This window comes from Lycorma delicatula, chromosome 3 (assembly GCF_047948215.1).
Source record: "Lycorma delicatula isolate Av1 chromosome 3, ASM4794821v1, whole genome shotgun sequence".
Lineage (NCBI taxonomy): Eukaryota > Metazoa > Arthropoda > Insecta > Hemiptera > Fulgoridae > Lycorma > Lycorma delicatula.
Window position 1 is genome coordinate 45,595,420 of NC_134457.1, and position 25,320 is coordinate 45,620,739.

Below are 25,320 nucleotides of genomic sequence, written 5' to 3' on the forward strand. Positions count from 1 at the left end.
ACTTGTTTATATGAGTCTAATTTTGAGCAAGATATAACTTTCAGTACTACTTATTCATCTATTAATTTTTTTAATTACTAATAATTATTTTTATGGAAAAAACATATTAATTACTTTGCACAAAGTTGATTTTTTCTTCTTTCTTTTTTTTTTTTAATACGTTATCTTTTGATTCTTTATAGTCATGTTTTCAAATTAAACGTTGATCAATTCAATTTTTAAAAAAAACTTATAGAATAAATATATATATTATTTATTGCAATAAATTTTTGTAATCTTTAGTATACAGGTATTTCACGAAGAAACTTAATTTATAAAAAAAATATTATATTACCTCCTTATTTTTCTGCCACGTTTCGGTCAATTATATTTGTAATAAGTCAAATCTATTAAACTCTTCATGTTCAATTTATACCTGTTTACTTAGATTTTCTTAAAATTATATTCTCTACAAATTTTGTTGCAAAATTTAATCGGTTAAATAGCCAATTTAAAAATAAATTATCATAAAACAAAGTCAACCCTAAAAAAAATTATTTCGCGTCACCAGTTTTTTGAATTTTACAATCTTCTCAAAACTTACTAGAGATACAGTTATTAAAACTTTTTATTCAATTTTTTAGGAAAAAAGTAATATTTACCCCTTCCAAGAATTTAAGTACGGATTCATTAACTTCCTACAGCAGAAATCAGGGCAAATGTTTTCGGCAGTTATAGTTTGGAAATGAAGCGTTTTTGGACTGAATGAATTTTTTCTTTATTTTCTCTTGTATAACACGTTTTAAAATTCTTTCAATTTCTTCGTGAGACATTGTATAATAAAGATTAAGATACAATTTACTCGTATACATTCAGTTAAAGTGTCTGTACCACATTTTATAAGACTATTTTTCCCTGATAACGTAAACAGAATTAATTTTGGCGCCTCAACAGGAAAACGATACGGTTTGTCGATTTAAATAAAATAATTTTGTGTATAAATTACTTGTATATAAATACTTGTAAATAACTTACATAAGTACTCTATATAAGTACTATTAATTGTCAGAATCGTAATAAATTGTAGCAGAAAGAAAATATTATGAACACAAAACTTTGTAGATTAACACTCTGTTTATACTTATACTCGAATTTAATAAGTATACAATTCAGAAATAGCGTGCTGCTATTTTTATTAGTTTTTGACCCTTTCAACTCCGGTGAAAAACCGTAACGTTTCTCTATACCTTTAATAGTACCATCATATATTTAGCTCATTCCATCATGAATAATATAAAACAGTTCATTAGTGTTCACTTAATATTAAATATATAAACTAAAATCAATTTATTGGATCCGATTATAAGAATTTTACTATAAGACGTTCCAATGTATTGATTGTCATATAATTTATTTAACGAGTATCCAAAAGTAACAAATTAAAAGCAGCAGGATAATTTATTTTTATGATAATCGTTATTATTTATTACAAGATATATTTTATAAATACATATATATGTTACCATGAAAGAACTAAATTACAGAATGTCAATATTCTCCGGTGAATGTCGACATAAAAAATACGTCGGTGAAAGACCGAAATATTTGTTTATTCGGACCTTCGCCGTTATATGTCGAAAAACACAAGTAAGTTCTGGTGGGGGTCAAAACGATAACTAGAAATTAAAAAAACGATGTATAAATTTAACTTAATGTTAAATGTATAAATTATATAAGTTATTCTCTCACACTGGAGACGATTAATATATAACATATACCGGCGAAGGTCCGAATAAGCAAATATTTCAGTCTTTCACCGATGTATTTGGTATGTGTCGATATTCTCCGATATTCGATATTGTTGGCAAGCTTGTCTACAGAGAATAAATCGGTAATGTTTTATATTATTTTATACACGTTTATGATTTTTATTGAATATTTAAAAAATATTCATAAAAAATAATTTTTATAATTGCATATTGTAATATTTGTGAATTAATCAATAAATACGCTTTCTTTTGTGAAATAAAACGTATAACTTTTAAACTGTATACATATGTATATATATATATAGTGTGTATGTATGTAATATACACCCACACGCGCGCGCTCGCACAGAGAGAGAGAGAGAGAGAGAGAGAGAGAGAGCGAGAGAGAGAGTAGTCAACAATTGTACAGGACTATTTATTTTTCCATTCATCAGAACAGTTAAAATCTTGCCTGATATTTTAGAAATACACTCTGTATTAATAAATTAATATCGCAGGTTTATTTAAATGTATTTATTACAAAAAGCTATCGGAGGATATTTTTTATATACCCATTATGTTGATTACGAAGTCCACTACAAAATCTAAGAATTTTTTAAATATATTACTTGATAATTAATTGTTTACTCATTTATAAAGCAACATTCAATAATGTCCAATAAAAAGTAACTTGTGGATGAATTTAATATATTTTGTAGCGTGTGAAAAATGTTATGCCGGATCGGGATACAAACCCGAAACCTCCGCACGTAATGCAAGGTCGCTACCGCTTGGCCAAATAATAATAATATTATTTTAATTATAATGACAGTAAGCAATAATAATGTTTCCCGTTTTCTTTTAGTTCTACCAATGAATCTTGGAAAAATTCTTCAATCAACGAATACAACGTTAGAAAAATGTTTAAAAATGTATTCTTAAACTTTTTTCTTTACACGTGAAACAAGTTCAGACCCTCCGATTAGTTCGTAATAAAAGTGATAAATTCCGAATTTCCTTTCTCTCAGAGCTTCACTCAATTTATGGACGGCCCTATGATAATATATGATTAATTCAGCGTTACAGAAAGTTATACTGAGACGTATCTGCTCGGTATGTTTTTCACAAAATAAATTTAATTTATATTTGCTGCAATTTATTTTATGAGCAGAAAAAAAACCACGAAAGAGATACACAAGATTCCCGGCTTGGGCGGATATTTATTCTGCTGAGTCTGTAAACAACCTATTGGATCCAACATGAACCAAAACTGTGTAGATCTCCTAAGAGGTAGACATTGAATTACGTAAAAGAATTATTCTACTCAGAGTAAAATTTTGAGATACGGAATCTATAGTGACCGTATCTCCCCACCCCTTTAACCGATTATAATCAAAATGGTATCAATAACTCGTAATAAGATTCATCCTAAAAAATTTCATAAAAATCAGTTAATGCTATCTGAAGCAACAAGTAAAACGATAAACTACGGAAAACCCAAAAATTGGCATATTATCACCGAATAAATAGTCAAAATGACATAATAATAAAATAGAATAATCTAATTAGTTAACAAATATGACTCTGAGTCTAGAAACGATAGAAAATAAAAAGTGATTTTCTGCCCCTGTGTATGAAGATTTGAATAAGACCAAACACTGTCAGAAACTATCTTAACTACCTAAGGAACATTAAATTATGTAAAAACATTTGCCTAATCTTTTGAGTTAAATTTTAAAATACGGAAACCCATGAGGTATCTCTCGCTGCCCTCTTTACCAATCGCGACCAAAGATAAATGGCATCATACATATGTACCATCCTTCCGGATGATTTTTTTAGAGGGGTAAGAAATGTCAAGAGTTGCAAAAGCCCCGACATGTAAAATTTGATCCGAATAGCGTTCTTTCTCTTATATTATACATATTTCTCTTATATTCAGTACTAGTATATATATATATATATATACCTAGTTATATATTATTTGGGAGAGGTTTTGACCGACTAACGAGGGTCTTGACTCACCGGAAGCAGTCGTTCGGTTTATACTGCAAGGCGAGCGCGGGTGGAGAAAATGCCAGGAATGGTTTGAGAAAGCTCTCAAACAAAAGGCCTTGGAGGAGTGAATGGTAGCTGGGAGGTGGTGACGGGATAGATCGTGCATGGAGGTGGTGGGGGCCTTCGGGTCGCCACCACTGATGAAGAGTTTGGTACTTCTCGATCAACCCACTTCCTGGATCTTTGATGAGCACGTTGTTTGGCATCACTTATTGGTATGAGAGTGCGGTAGAGCGGCCTGTCTTCTACGCCTCCCAGAGTGCGCTGTATGTAAAGATCAGAAGATAAAGATCCTGTCCAGCAGGAGGATCAAGTATACATGGGGAAGGCCGAGAAGGGACAGCTTGTATGCGGAGGTGGCAGGGGTTCTCAGACGGCTGCCGTTGATGAGGTATGCGAGACTCCTGACCCGGTTTTCAGGTGACCCGTGTGCTCAACAACGCGTCCCAGGTTAATGCCATCGAGGCGGGTATTGGGACATGTTGTTTAATAGGGGAAGTTTTTTTAGTGAGTCCCCGTCTCTGACGGGAATCTCACACACCCAGTAGTGCGGCCTGCTGAGCGTCTGGGCGCAGATTTTTCCTCCTTCTGCGAAAAAAAGTATTGTAATACTTACTGTGTTATGGTTGGTATAGTATAACTAATAGCCGGAAAAGTAAAAAATAAAATATAGATACGAACCTAAGCAAAATCTAGTCATATTTTGCTCCAACTTTATCCAATGACGTACTTACATACTACATCCTTTCAAAATTTTTCAATGCTAAAATTATATTTTTTGTGTAGAGGGGATTATAAAACGTGCAAAAATTTGTAACGATTAGCATACTTTCTCTTATATAATAGGACACTGTATAGCTGCACAATGCAACTATACAGAATGATCAATTCAAGATACCCACCACTGGGATCTCAGAAACTATAAATTTTATGATAAACTTTAAACGAGATACCTTACCCAAATTTTTTTCAAAATACAGTATTAACATTTTTTAAATCTTTGCACTTTTTCCAATATGGCGGTCAAGTTTATTATTTTATTATTTCAAATGGAAACCTCATATTTTTAACATTTTCTAGTAGAAAATGTTATTTTAAGATATTTTTATTCTTGGGTATTTCTCTCTATACGCAGCCGTTACGGAGCTGCGGGCTGACAATTGTAAACTTTAAAACAATACAAATTAAGTAATAAATAATTTCAGCCGATTTTTGCATTATTGAAACATTTTGTACAGCTTCATAATGGCCGGATTTAGAGAAAAAATACCAAAGAATTAAAATGTTTTAAAATACTATTTTCTATCCAAAAATGAAATAAAACCACGAGGTTTCCATTTGAATTAATGAAGTTGGCCGCCATATTTGATTTTACAATTGTAGTTCTGTAATGGCTGCGTTTAGAGTAAAATACCCCAAAAATATAAATGTCTTAAATAAATACCCAAAAATGGAAAAAAACCCAGAAAACAACATCATTTTACATTAAAAATAATGAATTTGGCCGCCATACTGGAAAAAGGGTGAAGATTTAAAAAAATGGTAATACTGTATTTTTAATGTAGGAAAAAATCTAGGGAAGGTTCACTATTTAAAGTTTCTCAAAAAAACTTATTTTCTGTGATCCCAATGATAGGCATCTTGAGTTGATCACCGGTCATCACTTGAGTTGAGTTTATATAGCCGGGAATGTAAAATTTAAATCAAATTTACAATGCGATACTATCATCTATTACGGAGTTCACGTCGAAATGATAGTACGCCACAGTACGCCAACCCGGTGCACTGTGAGAAGTGTCACACGGTATTTATAATAATTTAATAAGGTACGGTTCAAATACTTTCGAAAACTGTATTGTTGTATTATGATACGCTGAAAAGATACAAATGGATACCTTTGGATAGCCATAAAGTTTTAAAAGTTACTTTATATATTCGATAAATTCCCATTTTATTCAATAATATTCTTCCAAGTGGGATTAAGATTAAGTTATCTTTACGACTTGTCATTAGTAAATCAGTCAAGTAAACGCTCATATTACTAATAATATAAAATATGCCACTAAAATGAAAAAGTATCAAATTACGAAAAAAAATTAAATTATTATTCCAATTGTGTTAAAATATGTCTAGTGAAATTTTATTGATGTCTCATTACTATCAATCTTGAGCAGTCATAAATAAAATTAATCGGGGATAAACTATTTCCCAGATAATATAAATTATACAATTATAAATTAAAACAGTTTTAATTTATATATGCATGCATATGTGCTATTCGGTCAGCTATACCACTTTCATTTTTTTTTCATTCTTTTTTTTTGCTAACTTTTTTTACTAGTAAGATGTTGCTTTAATTAATTGGGTTATAACCTTAACACGATCGAGTTACGTAAATACATATACCAGTATTCAGTTTAATTATTTACTGAAAACGAGTGAATATATCTCTTTCAATAGCTACGGTAGAAAAACAAGCATAAGACGATTGCAACGTTGGAAATTTTGCAATTTTATTTGTGAAACTCTTCTGGCTGTTTTTAACTCACCTTTTATAAATTATTTTTAATGTTAAAAAAATGTTCTAGTGGTATTTCCTCGAATTATACTAAGAACAATACTACTTAGCGAGTACATTTCCGTGGTATTGTAAGAAAAATAATTTAGGTCTAGTTTAATTACATCATTAGATTTATCAATCTTTTCTACGTAGTTATAAAACAAAACAGTTTTTTACGAATTTTCGGAAAAATAAAATTTAGAGGCTATAAAAAAAAAACGAGTACGATAAAATCTGATATTTTAACATATTCATCTAACCCTTGTTTTTATCACACTGCCGAGTACCAACTCGTTTTAATAATTTTTAAAATACCCCTGAAATTTTATTTTTTGCAAAAGAAATGCATTCCGGGATCCGACAAATGTTTTGGCTAAAAATCAGTTATTTTGGAATCGTCAGTTCAACACGATATCGACTGAAAAAGTTTGAAATGATTGGATGAGGGCACGGTATTTGGCAGATCGATGGCCATAGCTGATTCTTGTACAAAATCGATCAAAATGCACGATTTGTGCCTAAGAGATAAAACATATAAAGGAGAAATATAGCGATATGAAGAAGCTTTGAGTATAAAGGTTTTTGTAAATATCGATGTTTCAATACCCTCTTAAAGGTCTTTTTTTTGGGCGTTTCAAAACCCTCAAAAATAAATATATGTATTTATGTAAAATAAATATATGTGTGTAGGCCTTTATTTTCGTTAATATACCTTTATGTTAAAACCAGTCCGGAGGGACTGGTTCAACATAGATTCTTCGAAAATGACTAAAAATCTTTTATGTATGAGCCATTGATGAAATTAAATTTTTGGATAAAATTAAACAAGGGAAAGGGTAAGATTTCCCATTTGTAATATTTGGTTTTCTTGTATAGTGGTCATAGACAATTTATTTTTAGTAGCTTTTAGTGCGATGAAATAATTACTTAAAACTCAAAAGTTTTGAATAAATTGATTGGACTTAGGGGTTAGGAATATTCAACATTATTTGTAAACAATTTTTGACTCGCATCTCAAAAACTCGTTGACCAGAAAAGTTGAAATTTGGCTACATATATCCCAGCTTTAGCCTGATTTTCAACACCGATCAAGGGAATATCCGAAATCCAAATTTTCTTAGTAAAGTATAATTTTTTTGGTCTTAATGAAAAAGATTGAACAAAACTGCCCATCTCTTTGATGGAGTGGTAGCGTCTCGGCATTTCATTTGATAGTCCTCGACACGAACTGGGGTCAGGCATGGCATTTTTCATACGCTAAAACATATCAATTTCGTATTACTACGTCACAAGCTTAGACTTATGCGGTGAATTGATCTAAAAAAAAAAATGGGAAGTAAATATTACGCCAATAAAGTATCTTTTAAGCCCCAAAAATCGAAAGGGCTGGAATGTTTAAAATATGAAGTATTCTACATTTTAAGATTGAAAATCCAATTGTATGTAGTATTAATGTAGATAAGGGAATTGTTTACATCTTTTTTAACTTTTTTTTATATTTTCTGATACTTCATCTGATATTCAAGTTGTAGCTGTTTTAAAAAATGTTAGTTAGCTGTTGAATGGGAGGGGAGTCAAATAAGGCTAAAATATTTTTATTAAAAATGATTTTTTTTCAACAATTAACTACCTATATTCTAAACAGAGTATAATTTTAAGGATAAAAACGTCATTTGGCTAATGTGTTCAACTGGAACCTAATTTTTTTATTAAAACTTTTAATTTTTTCTCAATGACATTTTTAATATACCATAAATTTTAAGGTAAAATGATATTTTATCAAGTGGATCAAATCGGACGGAAAAGTTCTTACTGACATTTTAATGTTTCACATTTATATTCTAAATATTGCAAAACTAAGTCATTAATATTTAAAAACGTTATAGCGAATTTTAAATAAAGATTTGTCACGAGCAATGGCAGCAGAATTATGAAATTCGTAGCCGGCTTACTAAAACCCGGCTATGGGTTACATAATTCTGCTGCCATATACGTCAGGTATACTTCTGATATACCTGATTTATAACAAAAATCTTATACAGACTTAAAAAAGAGTATAAATTTAGCATTTATATTGTACATCTTTCTACATTAATACGCTAAGGAAAGACGATTTTGCATCATTTATTAGATGACATTTGCACAAACCCCTTTCATAAATGCGGAATTACTGGCTAGGGAATAACTACTTCGGATGTGCTCCAAACAAGATGAAAAAGAAAGTGAAAAGTGCTGTGCAAAAAGTTAGTTAAACTTTAAATTTGTTTCACTGGCCCACTGATGAGTTCAATCGCTACCGTCTGGACACTATGATACAACTACAATCAGCATTATGTACTAATATTTTGTAGCAGTTTTATTTTTCATGTATTCTAATATTCTGTACAGTTTGTTACTGTAACTTCTCAATCATTGTTCTTACTTTTCCTCTGTTTAGAAATAAATTATTACTGCAGTTTACGTGATTTGTTTTTATTTTTATAAAAATCTTAATTACAAAATTTTCGCACGGGTCCGCTTGTAAGTAGATACTATGATACACTATTATATGTACTTATTTGTATCGATAATTAGTAAAAATATTATATTCCCAGCTTCTCTAGTAAAGCAATTTCTTTTTTTTTTTGTTTCAGAATTGAGCAAATCAGTTGAAGAATCGATACAAGAAGATGAATTCGTTTTAACACTAAAACATATAAAACCAAGGCGAAGACTACGAGGCAGCATAGAAACATTGTTTGCTATAGATTATCCTGGTTCTCAACATAAATTACAATTACAACTCGATCGAAGAGCAAAAAGAGGTAAATTTTTTTAAATTATTTACTTATGTATAAGTAATGAATTTTAAAATTGTGTACAATACAATTTATAACTTATTTCATAACAAAAAATAATTCTTCTAACGATTATTGATTATTATATTTCTGAAGCTGATAACATGATTAAAAGCAATTAGTAAATTTTTAATAGCGTACACTTGTAAAATCGATAGCTTTAAATAAAATAACAATCGATATATATATGAGTATATAAAGAATGTTAGTAAATAAATTATTTATTTTCTAAGCTATAAAAACTAGTTAAGTTGTTTAAAATTTATATTTGTACGTACCATAAAATCTATAAAGAAATACTAAAATTAAAATAAGTTTTATTTATCAAACATTTCATACCGATACAAGATAACTTGTTTTAAATAGTTACTCATTGTTTCACAGCAAATAATGAAAGTTTTAAAGATTTTCTTCCAGAAATCATTATCATTTCGAGTTCAAGAAAACATTTTGTAATTGTAGATCAATATCCAGGTCATATATATTGCTTATGATGAAAAATAGATCGAAAACAACTTACTATTCGATCTAAAAACATGACTGCGCGACTGATTGAAGAATAATATTACAAAAACGTTTTGAAATTTTTAAAAACTTGCTTTATACTTTTTAGTCATACTTTAATCAAATTATTATCATACACTGCATGAGTTTAATTAGTAGGTTAATTTGGATTTCAAAAGATAACATCATATATTGAAATTTCTAATACATTTATAAAATATCAAACAAATTTTCAATCAACATTTACTATACAAACTAACGAAATAGTGAAGTTTTTGCATAGTGAAGTTTTTATTTCATTTACTTAATTAACTACCATAATTTTAGAGAAACGTTTTTATGAAAGATTTCTAATTCGAACCATTTCTGATAATGCATCATTATTGATGCATAATTAATTGCATTAAAAGAATTATTAATTTTAACCCTTAATTTACCTCTGTACGGGGGGATGTTTGGAAAAGTAATGGTGGAATATTATATTGCCACCCGATCTTAGTAACTGTGCAATATTTCATCAGTCGGCAATGTCAGGAAGTATGTTAAATCAAGGATGAAAGATTTGAGGACAAACATGAAAAAAAAAACATTGTGAGTTAAAGAAAAGCAAGTAATAACACTCTTATCTACCAATATAATAAAAGCAACAATATTCTAGTAATAAATTACATGCCTCAATGTAAAGCTTTCCTAGATTATTTAACTTAAAAATTGATTTTAATCAGAAACAATAAATTTAAAAAAAAAGTTTCTTGATTATTTTAACTGCTATTTTATACTACATTTTTTTATTACATTAAATGTAACTTTACCGGTAGAGGGGTTAATCAGAAAACATAATTCATTTTCGTTCTGCATTTAAATCTTCATTCATTGTAACAGTCAATTACACTACCTACACCATGAAAATAGTCACAGTTACACAGACTATGCCATAAAAATTGTTCTGTCATTTCAATTATTAATGGTTCAAGTTTAAACATTTTTCTCGTTATAATGTTTCCCAAATACTTAGTCATTGAACTGATGTTATGACCAATTAATTTCTGATCCAAGGGGTTTTCCTAGTGGTAAAATCATTCGTCGCAGATCAACAGTTTAACAGCTGATTTTTTAACAAATTTTAACGTACACATTAGGAATAGAAAATAAAAATTTCTAAAGAAATGGTATTCAAAAATATTTCTACGATTATCTAAATGTCTTTTCACAAAAAATGTTAAATTTACTTTTAACATTCGAGGAGGCTCCAATGTAACACAAACATTGTGGTTAATTCCACTGATTCGAAAGTACTGCTTGTCAGAAAACATAAATCTAAATTTAAATACATCTACTATTTATAAGCATGAGTCAATGTAAAAATTGCTTTTACAACTACACATTTTAAAATAGACGCTTTTGATAACTGCCATTCACAACATATATATATATATAAAAATATATGCACACACAATTTGTTTGAGATCTATGTGCAATTAAAATGATGCAAATTAAATTAATTTGTAATTCTCTAATTAAATCTATACATAAACGAGGGCCAGAACTTAATTCACAGAGGTCAACGATATATATCACACTGAAAAGACTTGAATGTAAAAATTATTTTGAAGTTCATTTTTAAATGAATTCCCGGATGAGGATATGAAACTGCTTTGTTTTATTAATACGGATTCTAAATGCGGTGTCCCGTACAAAAGTGGTATTTCTGATGAATGTGCAAATTAATTCAGTTCACGTGCCAGGAATTTGGTTTTCTGGGCTAAGGGAAATCCTAAATTTGCGAGCAAGTCGAAAAGGGATCGACACGTATGATATGGGATGGGGAATAACATCGCGATATTTGTTTGAACCATATTTTCTTGAAGAGTACATAAATAGTGATTCTTATCTGCAAACACTGGGAAATGGAAATTATCAAATTAAAAATTTGATAATTTAATTTAATTAAATTTGATTAGTTATAAAATTAATCTGCAAACACCTCGATTTCAAGGAAAGGGTATAATGAATGTGGCTGGATATAACAAGATACGGGTCCAGTTCATTTTATTCTTCGAATGAACTTTTCCTTTCTAACTGAGCGATTTTCAGACAGCTAGATCGGCTATGATTCATAAGCTTCACCGCTCACCGACTCTATTTCAATGGCCATCACGAAGACCTTAACGCATCCGAAGAAGTTTTGTAGGAATAATCAAGTTTTATGTATCTCAACGTAGGTACATAACAAATGAAGCACTGCAGAAGAAGCTTTTCGAACTGAAAAGCTCCGGAAATGTTTTAAAATATTTCAAGAAGAGTAGGAAAATGCAGATCTCTGTGGGTTCAGCTCGATGGTGCATACAAGTAAATACTCGGTTTATTTATTATTTATTTTATAGATGTCTTTATAAAATTAAAATCATAAAATTAAAAAGAGATTATAAGATAAAAAAATTGATGTGATGATTAAAGTCCACTTTAGTTATTTAAATAGCCACATGGAATGTTAAGGTAAATACAATAAAATTTAAAAATATTATAAAATAATTTACTATTTAAATGGTGCTTTTGAAAAAATTTTTTTTGAACACAATTACGTAGGATATACGTTTAACGGGATCTGAAAAAATTATAGGTTTTTTATTATTATCTTTTAATCAGCGTTATTTAAAAATTCATCGACAGAATAAAATTGTTCCTGTAAAAAACATTCTGTCGAAAAAATTGTTCAATTGTATTTTAAATAAATTGATGGGAATAGCTTTCAATCCTTTGGTCGTTTATTAAAAATGGCATTGGAAGCAAAATGCCCTTTCTCGTAAGCCGAAGTATTGTGTTGTTATATGAAAACAATTTCGTTGTCAAATTTGGTAGGTTATTAATTTTTAAGAATGTTTTAGTTATTTTTAACAAAGACTGCATCATTCTTAAAGTAAAACACAAAAATAAATTAACAGAATTAATTTTCCAAATATCGGTTTACACGATTCATACTTATGGGCTAGATAATGATCTGACAGGTTTTTGTATTTTATAAACTAGTTCCGACTTTTTTAGGGAACTCCAAGAGACTGACATTATACTTTAGTTGAGAATATGCATAAGTGTGATAAATATTTAATAATGAAGATAAGCTTATCGTTTTATTAAGGCGTTTCAGAGTTAAACAATACGGCTGGATTTTAATTCAAACGAAACAGTTTGAACATCCTACGAGAATTTGTTATCTAAATTAAACACTTGGGAATTTCTCTTTATAGGCAACAGAAATATTATCGTTATCACTGAAGGACAGAATTCGTTTGAATTCTATCTAAGTGATCAGTAATGATACGTCTATCTGAGAAGTACAGTATAATGATTTTATTCATATTTAAAGTTAGATGGTTACGTCCAGTGAATAAATTTTTGAGCTGATATTTTCAATTCCTTTTAAATAATTATCTTCAGATATAGATACAGCCAGTCATTGAAAAGAAGTTAAGAATGTAAGGTTCAAGATTTTCAGGTAGACCATTAATAAACAGTAAAAAAAATAAGGGATCGAGAATAGTTTCCTGTGGCACTCCGAGTCCACATCTTGAAGTGAATACCTGAATACCTAAACTTTACATTTGTTTTCTTATCAGAAGATGAAATTTCAACTACTTATTTGCTGTTGGTAAGGTACGACTTTATGTAAGCAGCTCCTCTGAAACCATAGGTATTAAGTTTTTTCATCCATTCTTTACCGAGATCGAAAAAATTTAAAATTAATTTTTTTGTTATATAAGCAATTTAAACAGCCATTCGTTATGTGGCTATTTTATTGAAACAGAATTTCAATCATTTAAACCTTTTATTTTTTAAGGGGAAGCTTGAAAGAAAGCCTTCTGAAACGCAATACGAAAACCTTTTCAAATTTCTAATTAAATTTTTATCGATAACTTTTTTTTAAAGAAATATAAGTAATAATTGTCTCGTCGTGCAATAATAAATGTATTGGGTAAATCATTTTTAAGAACAAATATATATAAAAGTTCACAATACGCTAAAGTCCACAACGTATATTTGTCGATGGGCTCAACGGCTTTTCGGATACTGTGTATATATATATATATATATATATATATAAAATAAATATACAATAAAATTGATATAAAATTTCTTACGCTTAAATTATAGAATAAGTAACAGAAAAAATTAATTTGTGTCTAAACCTTTTTTTTATATTTATTTGTTAGTAAAATTAATTACACACTTAATTACACGGTTGCTATAGAAATATAATGCAACAAAAAATGATAGTATAAAACATATGCAGCAAGTACTTGCCAAACATGCATAATCGTCAAGCGCACAGTACATTATCTGTAGTCAATTCGCAGTATGAGCGGAATATATAAATGACAATCAGATGTCCTTTACTGCATTCTGTTTTGTTTTTAATAAACAAAATTAGTATGATAAGTAATCTTGCAATTATTATTAGTTTTACTTCCGTGACAATAACAAAATAGGAAACTAATTAAATATACATGGAATAAATAATTAATACCCGGTAAATAAAACAGAATAAATAGAAACCTTTCATTCACAAGGTCAAGGGTTCGAATCCCAGTTAAGTATGGCATTTTTCATAGCCACAACATTTATATTCCATATTACCACGCATACGCTTTTAGCTTACATGATGAATTAATCTTAAAAATGTATACATATATATATATATAATTAAAAACGTAAGGCGTATTTAGAATATACATCTGTCAAGAGGAAAGCGGGTTAAATCATGTGCAACCCTTTCTCGGTTTTTTCTTGTATGTGAACTTATTAACGAAAGTTCACGACCACATTCATTAATGATGTTTTCGTGGGAAATAAAATTGCTGCCTAGTCTTGATTAGTCTGCTGCTGCCGTTTCACGGGAGGAACTGTCGCATATTTACTAAATGAAGGATACTCACTTAGTCACAATATACTTTTTTAGAAATATCATACTTCAGACTGCGTTTATCCGCGACTGCTTATTCAGAATATTTCTATTTTCAGCTAATTCTCAAATCTGGTGGCTATTTCCTTATCCTCAGTCAGGGAACGCACCCTGATCTCCATATCTTCTGGCCTTCCAATCTTTAGGTAGTTAATGCGGCATAATTTTAGAATTTTTTCGAGTTTCATACCTATAAAATCGAATTAGATTGAAAAGCAATCAAAAAAAGATAGTTTTACCCCAGTTTTTAAATGGAAATTTCAATTAGGAAATTAAAATGGTTCCAGAAAGCCGATGGGCATTAAAATATGTCTATTCTTGAATTTTTCATTTGAATATGAAGAGACTTTATTAAGCTTTTAATTTACCGACAAAGCGTACTAAGTGTCCTTCTGTTAGAAATATTGTTAATGTATATGTTAAACAATGTAAATTAATATACACGGACTACAATATTAATAAGTTCATAAAAATTTATTATTATAAAAAATATGATGAAGAAACTAAACGCCTGTCAAATTTAATACTGATATATACAATAACAATATAATATAACACTTGGAAATGAAGAGCTTATACGTCCGTCATTGTTCACCCACGCATTATTTACGCACCCACCTTTTAATCGATCACAGAACTAACATAACCAACTTCCTACCCACATTAAGATATATTTTTCATTGAAATCTATAAATAACGCCCTGATTTTAATTTTATCTGCTGATCGATTAATCTAAAAGAAATTATATACCAATTAAATTTACAATAAAACTCTTGTAATAAAAACACTCATTTTAATCTGTAGCTGTTTAGTTTTCATAATCGAACAATTGCTATCTGCATTTAACTTGATCTAAATAATCGATAAAATTTTAATGAATATTCAATTTAGATCTATACAAGCCTAAGCCGGATGTAGATATTGAAATTATCTTTTAAGTGATAGGCGCGATTACCATTTTCTAAAATTTTAAAACAGATTTTTTAAAAACTACTTCAAACAATTTCTATTAAGTTTTTAATATGTTAATTGTTATGTAAAATTAGAAACTTTTTTGAGGACCTATAAATAATTTCCCCAATATTATTCTAAAAAAGCCTCCATAGTTAGATAAGAGTAGAATAAAATATATATACACAAAACGTTTCAATAAGTTTGATTGAGGCTGTAAAATCAAAAAAGTCGGAAAAAATATTTATTTTAGATAGATTACAAAAGTCATCAAAAGCCCTAGAGGAGTCTTCTTTTGGAATAGCCTTTAGTATGCTCGTAACACTTTTTCTATGATATCTATCGACTCAAACTGTTCCACTTTCATGAGTACCATGACATTAGGAAATAGAAGATATTTTGCAGGGGGATTAACTGGCAAGTATGCAGAATGGTCCGACACTGTCACCTGTCGTTTGGTTAAAAACTGCCTTACAATGGTGACTGAGAGTTGCCGCATCGTCTTGAAGCAGCAACCAATTCTTGGTTTTATGAAAATGCTGTCGTACTTGAATTAGGTCCAGTAAACGTTTCAGGACATTTTGATAGGCAACAGCAGTAATTCACGCACACATTGGACGTTTTATTAGCTACAGCTGGTCCCCCTCTCTCATCCTCTTCTACTGACATTCTAAAATAAGTAAAACGTTTGAAAGAGTCGTAGCTTCATCGCCATGTGCTTATTTTATCATTTCAAACGTTTCTGTAGCACTTTTTCCGAGAAAAAACAAAATTCTATCTTCGCACGTTGTTCCACTTTTAAAAATCCGACAACAGGCACAAAAATACTGTCTCAAAAAGGGAGATATGCAACTCGAAACCGTAGACACAAAATTAACTTAGGTTATGCTGTTCACAAGGCTTTTCTGGAGAAGTTAATACCTCGACCACGTGATTGCACCGCTAGTTCCGTTTTTAGAGCCTCTATCCTGGAACTTTTTGTACATAGGTGTATATACGTAAAAAAATGTGTTCACATTACATACAAAAAGCGATTTTTAAATAAAAGTACGTAGGAAAATCAAAATTTACTTTAAAATCATCACAGTAAAAAAAAGACGAAAGAGTTGTATAAATTTCCATTTCTGACATTCATTTCACTAGTCGAAATTTCAACATTGTACGACAAATGTTATCTAAGAATAAAATTAGTTCTAAATATGTACTACACCACCTCCTTAACTTCAAAAAAAAAAAAATCACCTTTTATATGTGTCCTACTTTAGCCTCACAATTAAATAAGGAACTTGTATAATACATGAAAATAAAACGTAGAAAATCTTTTTGCATTTGTTCTGATAATTTAAGGTCTGTTAGGGGATTATACGACCCAAAAATGTAAAAACCTCGTAACAGATAAGAGAGTATATTAGCTACCTAAGAGATATTAAATCATGCGAAAAATGTTATTATCCCCTGAATAAAATTTTGAAATACGAGGTCCATGAGGTCCGTATAACACAGTTGCCTTGATCGATTGTGGCCAAAATTAAATGGAATCAATGCCGCATGTACAGAAATTATCGTGTCAAATTTCATTCAGATCAAGTCTAGAAATATCAAGCAAAAAACTAGCCAACATACATTCATATATGCGGAATTGTTCAATGCTAAAATTGCATTTTTTTTTTGTTAGTAAGCGTCATGAAGCCATAAAAATCTGAAAAAAGAACAGATTAGCTCTCTTTTCCTTGTGTAGTATACTATATAGCCAAGAAAATAAATTTACAGTAATAGAATAATTATGGCTAAACAAAATTAAGTTACTTATTTATAACTAAATTTATTCATTTAATTATGAATTATTAATTAAACATTGCAATTTTTATACGGGATAACTGTATACCCAGAAAAGTAAAAATAAAAAAAAAATAAAAGCACATTCGATATTTCACGATCGTAACGGATTTTTGTTTTTCCTCATTTACAGCAATCGTCCACAAAAATTTCCCCATTACACTCTTATCGTACTAGGCTAGCTAGAAAAAATCTTAATAAATTATGAATTAGTGAAGATATAAGAAAATAACAATATTAGTAACATATACATACTATTAATAACAACTATAACTATTAATAACACACGTATAGATATAATTAACATAACAATATTAAATAAAAAAACATTTTTTTTTTTTTATGATTTTAATTAGAATGTATAAAGTAAGGTAACGTATATGCTAAACAGAGAAAAGTAATGTCATTTAAATTTAACTGAACGAAATATTAAATTATTTTCTTTATAAAATAATGTACTCCACTAAATTTAGAATTCCAATTTTGTATCAAAATATTGTGTTTTTAACTCTTGAAATAAATATCTCTTCTCTTCTACAAGAATTTTAAATATATTATCTTTTAATTTCTTGACTAGTTGTTTTACATTTAAAAAATTTTCCTACAAAATAAGTTAATTTTCATTTTCGCTATCGTAATACGGCTCATGAAAAAATAAAAATCAGATGTTTATACCACATGACTTCCTTGTACGCCTATCAAATTAGATATACACATTTTAGTGTGCATATAATTCAAGTGATACCTATTCACGAATAATTTAAGTTTCAAACTCAACGAGGTCTGTTTTTAAAAAAAACATGAATTTTATTTATTTTAAATAAAACATGACTTTAAAAACTTTTTAACAATTACTTTAAATAGAATATAATTCAAAAGTGTATTTTATTTTTCTGTGAAATAATTAAATAAGATAATTTTTTTAAAAATAAATATAACATTTTTAGAAAATTTTACTAAGAAAATCCAAAAATAATACTAAATTATAATATAAAATTAATTAATTGTACAAAATTATAATTTTCAATTAATATTAAATAATGAGATGTTTCACCAAATCTGATGTAGACACCATATTACTTCCTTGTACGCCTATTAAATTACATATCACATTTTTAAAAGTATATAAAATTTTATTTCTCTAATAACTACTGATTTTTTTCATATTTTTTTTTTATTGTTACTGAATTATTATTTATTGTAATTTTTTTTCACAATCAGAGGTTAATAATTATAAATAAACCATATATTTAAATTAAAAAAAAAAAAGGTAAAAACAAAGGGAAATGAAGTCGCATTCGAACCGATGTGCCTTCCCCTTATAAGATCCAAATATTTCATTAATTAAAATTTTATTTCACTATAACTCTGGAACCATTGAAAATAAGTACCACTTATGATCGTTGAAAAGCTCTCAATGAGGGCTGTTTACTGCAGATAAGAAAAATTCCAAAATTCAATTTTTCTAGATTTTGGGCTTTTTTTTCACACTTTTGGTTCAGTAGATTGCAATCAAAAGGGAAGGTGTAAAACTAGATGTTACAACAGTCCTAAATCCAAAAATTAAACATTCTACGGCTAATAGTTTTTGAGTTATGCGAGATACATACATACATACAGACGTCACACCGAGACTAGTCAAAATGGATTCAGGAATGGTCAAAATGGATATTTCCGTTAAAATCTGAAAACCGAAATTTTTCGCGATCACAATACTTCCTTTACTTCGTACAAGGAAGTAAAAAAGAACGCGCAGAGTTCTGCGCATCGGCTGGGCCGGTCACGTCAAAAAAAGAAACTTGATATCGCGATTATTTTGCAGTTCCAATTAAAATACTTATCTGAATTACATAGAGATATGATTTTTTTTTATTGCTGCAATCTTTTTCTATATGATATATGATAAACAGACTAGGTGAAAGTTATCTTGTATTATGTACGAATTAAATGATTTACTCGTATATTGACGATGCACATAAATAACACTGTAGAAACAGATGTACTCTTACGTTAGGCGAATGGACAGATAAACTCGGGAAAGATGATGGTACAATTGAGTTTGTTTCAACAAATAAAAATGAGTACGATTACAATATAGATGAAGGTAATTAATTATATCACAAAGATAAAAGGATTTACTTTAAACTACAAGATTACACATGTATTAGATACGATATTATGCAAAAGATGATCGAAAGAAAGACTGAAAGTGTAGCTGTAAATTACAACCAGATAAAAAGAGCTGTTAAGACTAAAAATCTTGTAAAAAGCAAATAATAAAGAAATTTTAGTTTCATCATGATAAGAAAACGATACTTGAAGAGAGACATGGAATAATAAATACATTGCCTTGGGAATATTAGATGATGTTTAATAAGCAATCTTCAGTTATCATTTAATGGACCGAAGCACATTAAAAAAAGTGGTCACGGATTTTTGGGATAAGAGATAGTTCCATTAAGAGATTTTGAAAAAAAATTGAAGATTGGAATAGACCTGCTACACTATTCACAGAATTACACACATACATTTTATAAATATATCTGAATGTTTTAAAAGCTGCAATAATGTACCGTTGCAATAGTTCACTATACAGGCCTACAAGTCTATTTCCCAACTACAATATAACTTGTTCTACTAATAAAACGCGGTATGGAATGCAGCATCACGCTTTCAACTTTAGCCTTTAATGTTATCACGTCATTATATCTTTCTTTTCTACCAAGTATAGTTAAAATTTATACACACGTGCCAAACTTTTATTGTTTATATTTTTATTAATTTGTAATAAAAATCATTTACAAAAAGTAAATAACATCCTGTGTATACGCACTTTTAAATCATTAATGATTATTAATCATCTCTTCGGTGTCATAAGTCAGAATAGATAAATGAGGTTTCAGCTCACAGTTTGGAACTTCTTAAGTATGAATTATGTAGACTGATACCGAAAAATTAAAAATGTTTATATTTATAAATGTACAATCATCGTTTACAATAAGTCACTTATTCTTAAAAAAAGTAACAGTATCCACCTCTATCAAACTGTTTTCCCTCAACACCTGTTGAGGTTTTTTTCACCTCAACAGAACTGTTTTCTTATAAATCAACAAAATACTTCGGTTTATGAGAAAGGGCCTTATTATGCAACTGCTGCTTATTTTAATAAATTACGGAAGTATTTAATACATTTTCTTATTAATTTATTTAAAATTCAATTAAACAATTTTCTTTTAGGGAACAATATTATTCTGTCGACGAATTTTTAAATAAATATCTGATGTGAACAACACATTACTTCCTTTACGCCTATTAAATTACATATACACTTTTTTTTTTTTAAATGAAAATTACGTAAAGTTTTATTTCATTAATAACTTCTGATAATTTTTTATTTATTGATTTATTAATTATTATTGATTTATTATTTATCTTTTTTTTTACAATCAGAAGTTAATAATTATTAATAAATCAGTATATTTAAATTAAAACAAAAAAGTTAAAAAAAGGAGATGAAGTGTGATTCGAACCGATGTCTTCCCAAATATCCAAATATTTCATTAATTAAAATTTTATTTCGCTATAACTCTGGAACCGATGAAAATATGTACCACTTACGATACATCGTTGAAAAGCTCTCAATGAGGGCTTATTACTGCAGTTAATAAAAAACACAATTTTTTGTTTTTGATTTTGAGCTTTTTCGATATTTTTGGTCCAGTCGATTAAAATCAAAAGAGGTGCACAACTAGATGTCATAATAGTCCTAATCCAAATTTTTAACATCCTACGGCTAATCGTTTTTGAGTTATACGAGATATATACGTACGTAGGTACAACATATATGATTTGCGATGAAAAGTTCACCACTAAACCAACCCCCGTCAACAGGATTAGTCTGGTTGTAATGATAATGTAGCCACAATTTATTATTACAAATGTGTCACGACTTGACTTTATGATATTGTTTAGGTGAAACTTGAAGGAAAAAATTGCAGTTTTAATAACTTTCTTATCTACTTCATCATTTTATTACGATTTCAAATATGAATAATCGAATTAGTGTTGCACTGACGATTTCAAAAATACGAAATTTATCACAAAGCGCCCGTCAAATCTTGTACTGGGCTTCTTTTGCAAATAAAAACGTTTAAAAATCGTTTAATGATATTTTTAAAATCGTTTAATGAAACCGGTACTCGGCAGAGCGAAAAAATAAGGTTTAACTGACATGTTAGACAATCACATTTTTATAACCCTCGGTTATACTTTTATAACTTTTTAAATTTCACTTTTCTGAAAAAGTATTTGTTTTTTTTTTAACTAAGTAACACTAAAGAAATTCACCCGATAAGTCAAGTTGTATTTCCTGCAGTACCAGTATATAGAATGGGTTGTTAATTGCACAGCGACTACGTCACAGCGTTGTGATGAGAAAATCAACTTATACTAGCAGTTAAATTACCATTCCTTTATTCCTGAAGTGTGTATTCCAGGAAAACCGTTTCAAGATAAGTATAGACCAAGAATTTAATCGTATCAGATTATGAAATTTGTATATTGTTTAAAAATATTTAAGGGCATTCAGTAATGAGGTAATATAAAAATAATATACTTTAATGCTAGCGATATTGAAGTTTCTGTTAAAAAAAAAACAAAAAAACATTGAATAAGTTTTGTTTAATAAACGTCTGATTAAATTGTTAAAATTCCAGTATATTGAAATTAAAATAGCTTAACTGATATATTTTTAAAATGCAATAATGATTTTAGCCATAGATTCACTTTTTTTAATAAAAACAAAAATAGTTCTTTTATTCTAGCATTAATGATAAAAATTACCCATAGTTTAAAACACAATTTTATATACAAACTTGTATATAAATAAAAAAGCTTGTATGTGCGTATGTAAGTATATAATATATATACATATACATATATATATGAAGGATTGCAGGTAACTAACTACTTTTTCAATAAAATATACGAGTAGTTAGTAAGAAACTGTTAGAACGTAATAATTATTCCAAGAGAATAACGTGATATGTTTATATGTTAGTACGCTTACGAAAGAGAATACTACAAAAAATTTTTTTTCTATCTTAAAATATATTCTCGGTTAATACTAATCTTGTAAAGGTTTTTACACACATATATTATACATATCTTTCTGTAACGTTTTAAAATGTTGTAAGTTAATAAATCTACATCAGATGTGCAATCATAACTACCAGAGGTCGTTCGGAAAGTTCTCAATTTGACACTCAATTAATGCAAGTATGACCAAATGACTATGAGATTTGTTAAGTATGATTCTTTAGATTAAATGGTATTCTCAAAAATATCAGACGCGAGCGTTCAGTTGCGCTTGTTTGAGGTGATACAGTGAAGCAAAAAAACATTTTGACATTTTTTGAAAAATTAAAGTTCAAGCCGTTATAAAATATTTTGTTTTAAAAGATTTAATCTCGACAAACAAACAAAAAGGGGTAAATCCGCTTTAAAAGACTCTTTCCTTTTGTTTTCAAGTGTAAAAGATAGACAGCTAAATTTACACGCGGTCGTACATCCACTCATGATGATTAGGACACTCAAAAACCGCTACAAATGACGAAATAGTCACAAAAATCCACAGTGCCACATTAAATTATTGCCGATTGAAGCGAGCTTGCTTACATCTCAAACATCTCGACAGACCATGTCCACGACATTTACGCGACGTTTTGAGCATGAGAAATTTCCGCTCGTCGGGTGCCGCGTTCGTTAACAGTCAGTCAAAAATGTATTCTACTGAAAACTTCTCAAGAATATGTAGGCTTATATAAACGATATTCGCCGAGTTTCTTCGATATTTTATAATAGCAGATGAAATATGGTTTCATCATTACACACTAGAGACTAAACAGTGGGTGTAAGCAGGTGAAAGTGGTTCAAAGAAAGTGAAAACGGTTCTATTTGCAGGAAAAGTCAATGTTACGGTTTTTTTGGAAATCTCGTGTTGTAGTGGTCTTAGATTACCTCGAAAAAAACAGGATCATCACCGGAGAGTATTATGCTTCACTACTGGATCGACTGAAGGTTGGTTACACGTCCACATCTATAAAAAAAAAGTGCTCTTTCACCACGATAAGGCGTCTGAGTATACGTCTTCGGTTATTGCTACAAGCCTCAGTGACCTACGCTTCGAAATGCTTCCATATGCGCCATATTCGTGAATTTGGCTTCCTGCGATTACTTCCTCTTCCCAAACCTGAAGAAATGGCTCGCTGGACAAAGATTCACTTCAGATGATAAGGCCAAACCTGAGACAACCGCCTTTTTAGACAGATAGACAAATCGCATTATACTGAGTCTATTAAAACTACTTGGAAAGTCATTCGTCTAAATGAATCGAACTGCAAAGTGATTCTACCTTTAAAAATAAAAGCTTCTGAAAAATCTTGGTTTTCTTCGTTAGGGCAAAAGCATACATAAAATAAATATATTAACAAATCTTTTTAAAAACCACTCTTATATTAAATGCACTAAAAGCAGAAAATAAAATATATGTAATAAAAATTTTCAAAACATACTCTTAAATTAAACGCACTAAAAGGTAAAAAAATAATTTTAGAACGGTATCTCTGAATGGATTTGACAGCAAGCTTCGATGGTGATATGTAAGATTATGTGAACGTCATAGCTGCGAATTAAACATTTGATGTTTTTTCCAATTTTTTCATATGCGTGATGAATGTCCTAAAGAGTAGGGTGCTCATGTTTGCACCCCTAAAATTATTTTTTACATTTTAGTGCGTTTAATTTAAGAGTGGTGTTTTAATTTTTTTTTACGTATATTTTATTTTCTACTTTTTAGTTCATTTAATATAAAAGTGATTTAAAAAATTTTTTTTTATATTTCTCATTTTCTACTTTTTATTCTGAATAAGTTTATACTTTACAACTGTACTAGTGCACAGGTTTGAGGGTATTTTCAAAATATTAGGTCGGTACGTTTTAGAGTTGGCGAGTACAATCAAAACATAGGGCTAAACGATTTAACTTTCGGATAACCAAGATCCGGTCGATCAAGCGTGTAAAAGGCGTTAAACAGTTAGTGTTCGACCTGTTGATATATACGCTGTTTGAATCGTGAAAATCGGACGAGCGGTTGCCGAGTTATTACGGTGGCACCTCATCGCACCCCTCCCGAAATTTCCGAACGGCATCCCGGGGGCACTTGATGAAAATATTATCATCCGGTGGATACCATTGAGAACGGATAGGGTAGAATAGATAGGGTAAAAACAATTTTCAGAGTGCTAGGACCAACCGTTTTCGAGATATTTGCGATTTTCATCTGAAAATTCGGGTCCGGTTAAAAAGTACTAAATTTTCCCAAAACTTTGGTCGCTACTGTACAAAATTTCTAGTGGTAACTGTATACTCTAATATATACCTCACTTGTTTATAAAACTAACAGCGTGTTATTATTTAGCTCCAGCCCTACGTTATTATTTAGTAGGTAGAGCCCTACCTATTGGTAAAATCATATATTTCAAACGTGTACAAAAATGTTAGATCCAAACCTACCGAAACAGGCGAGGTTATCTTTCTTATGAAAATATGCATGTAAACGAGATTGCATTATGTCAAGGACATTTTTTTCTTAGCAACTTACGGGTATCTTAGCGACTTTAAAATGTTGCTAAAATGTGTTGTCATCAGAAACAAACCTGCGTGCAAAATTTCAGAGCGAATGGATAAGCGGAAGTGTTTCAAAATTCGACTGAAAGGTTCCGTACCATGAATCTTACAAACATAGTCCAAGAGAGAGTTAATATGAGTGGTAATAAGATTGTATCGACTTTTATTAACTGATGCTTGTATATCGGTACCACAACTAGAAC

The 25,320-nt window shown here is 29.6% G+C and overlaps 1 protein-coding gene across 1 annotated transcript in view; it reads left to right on the plus strand.

The window, feature by feature from the left end:
• Tsp (Thrombospondin) overlaps positions 1-25,320 on the plus strand; it is a 194,993-nt gene that overhangs the window by 23,920 nt on the left and 145,753 nt on the right. The window contains exon 2 of the mRNA XM_075359724.1: positions 8,979-9,149. Within this exon, the coding sequence (XP_075215839.1) occupies positions 8,979-9,149 (171 nt within the window). The remainder of the gene's footprint in view (positions 1-8,978; positions 9,150-25,320) is intronic.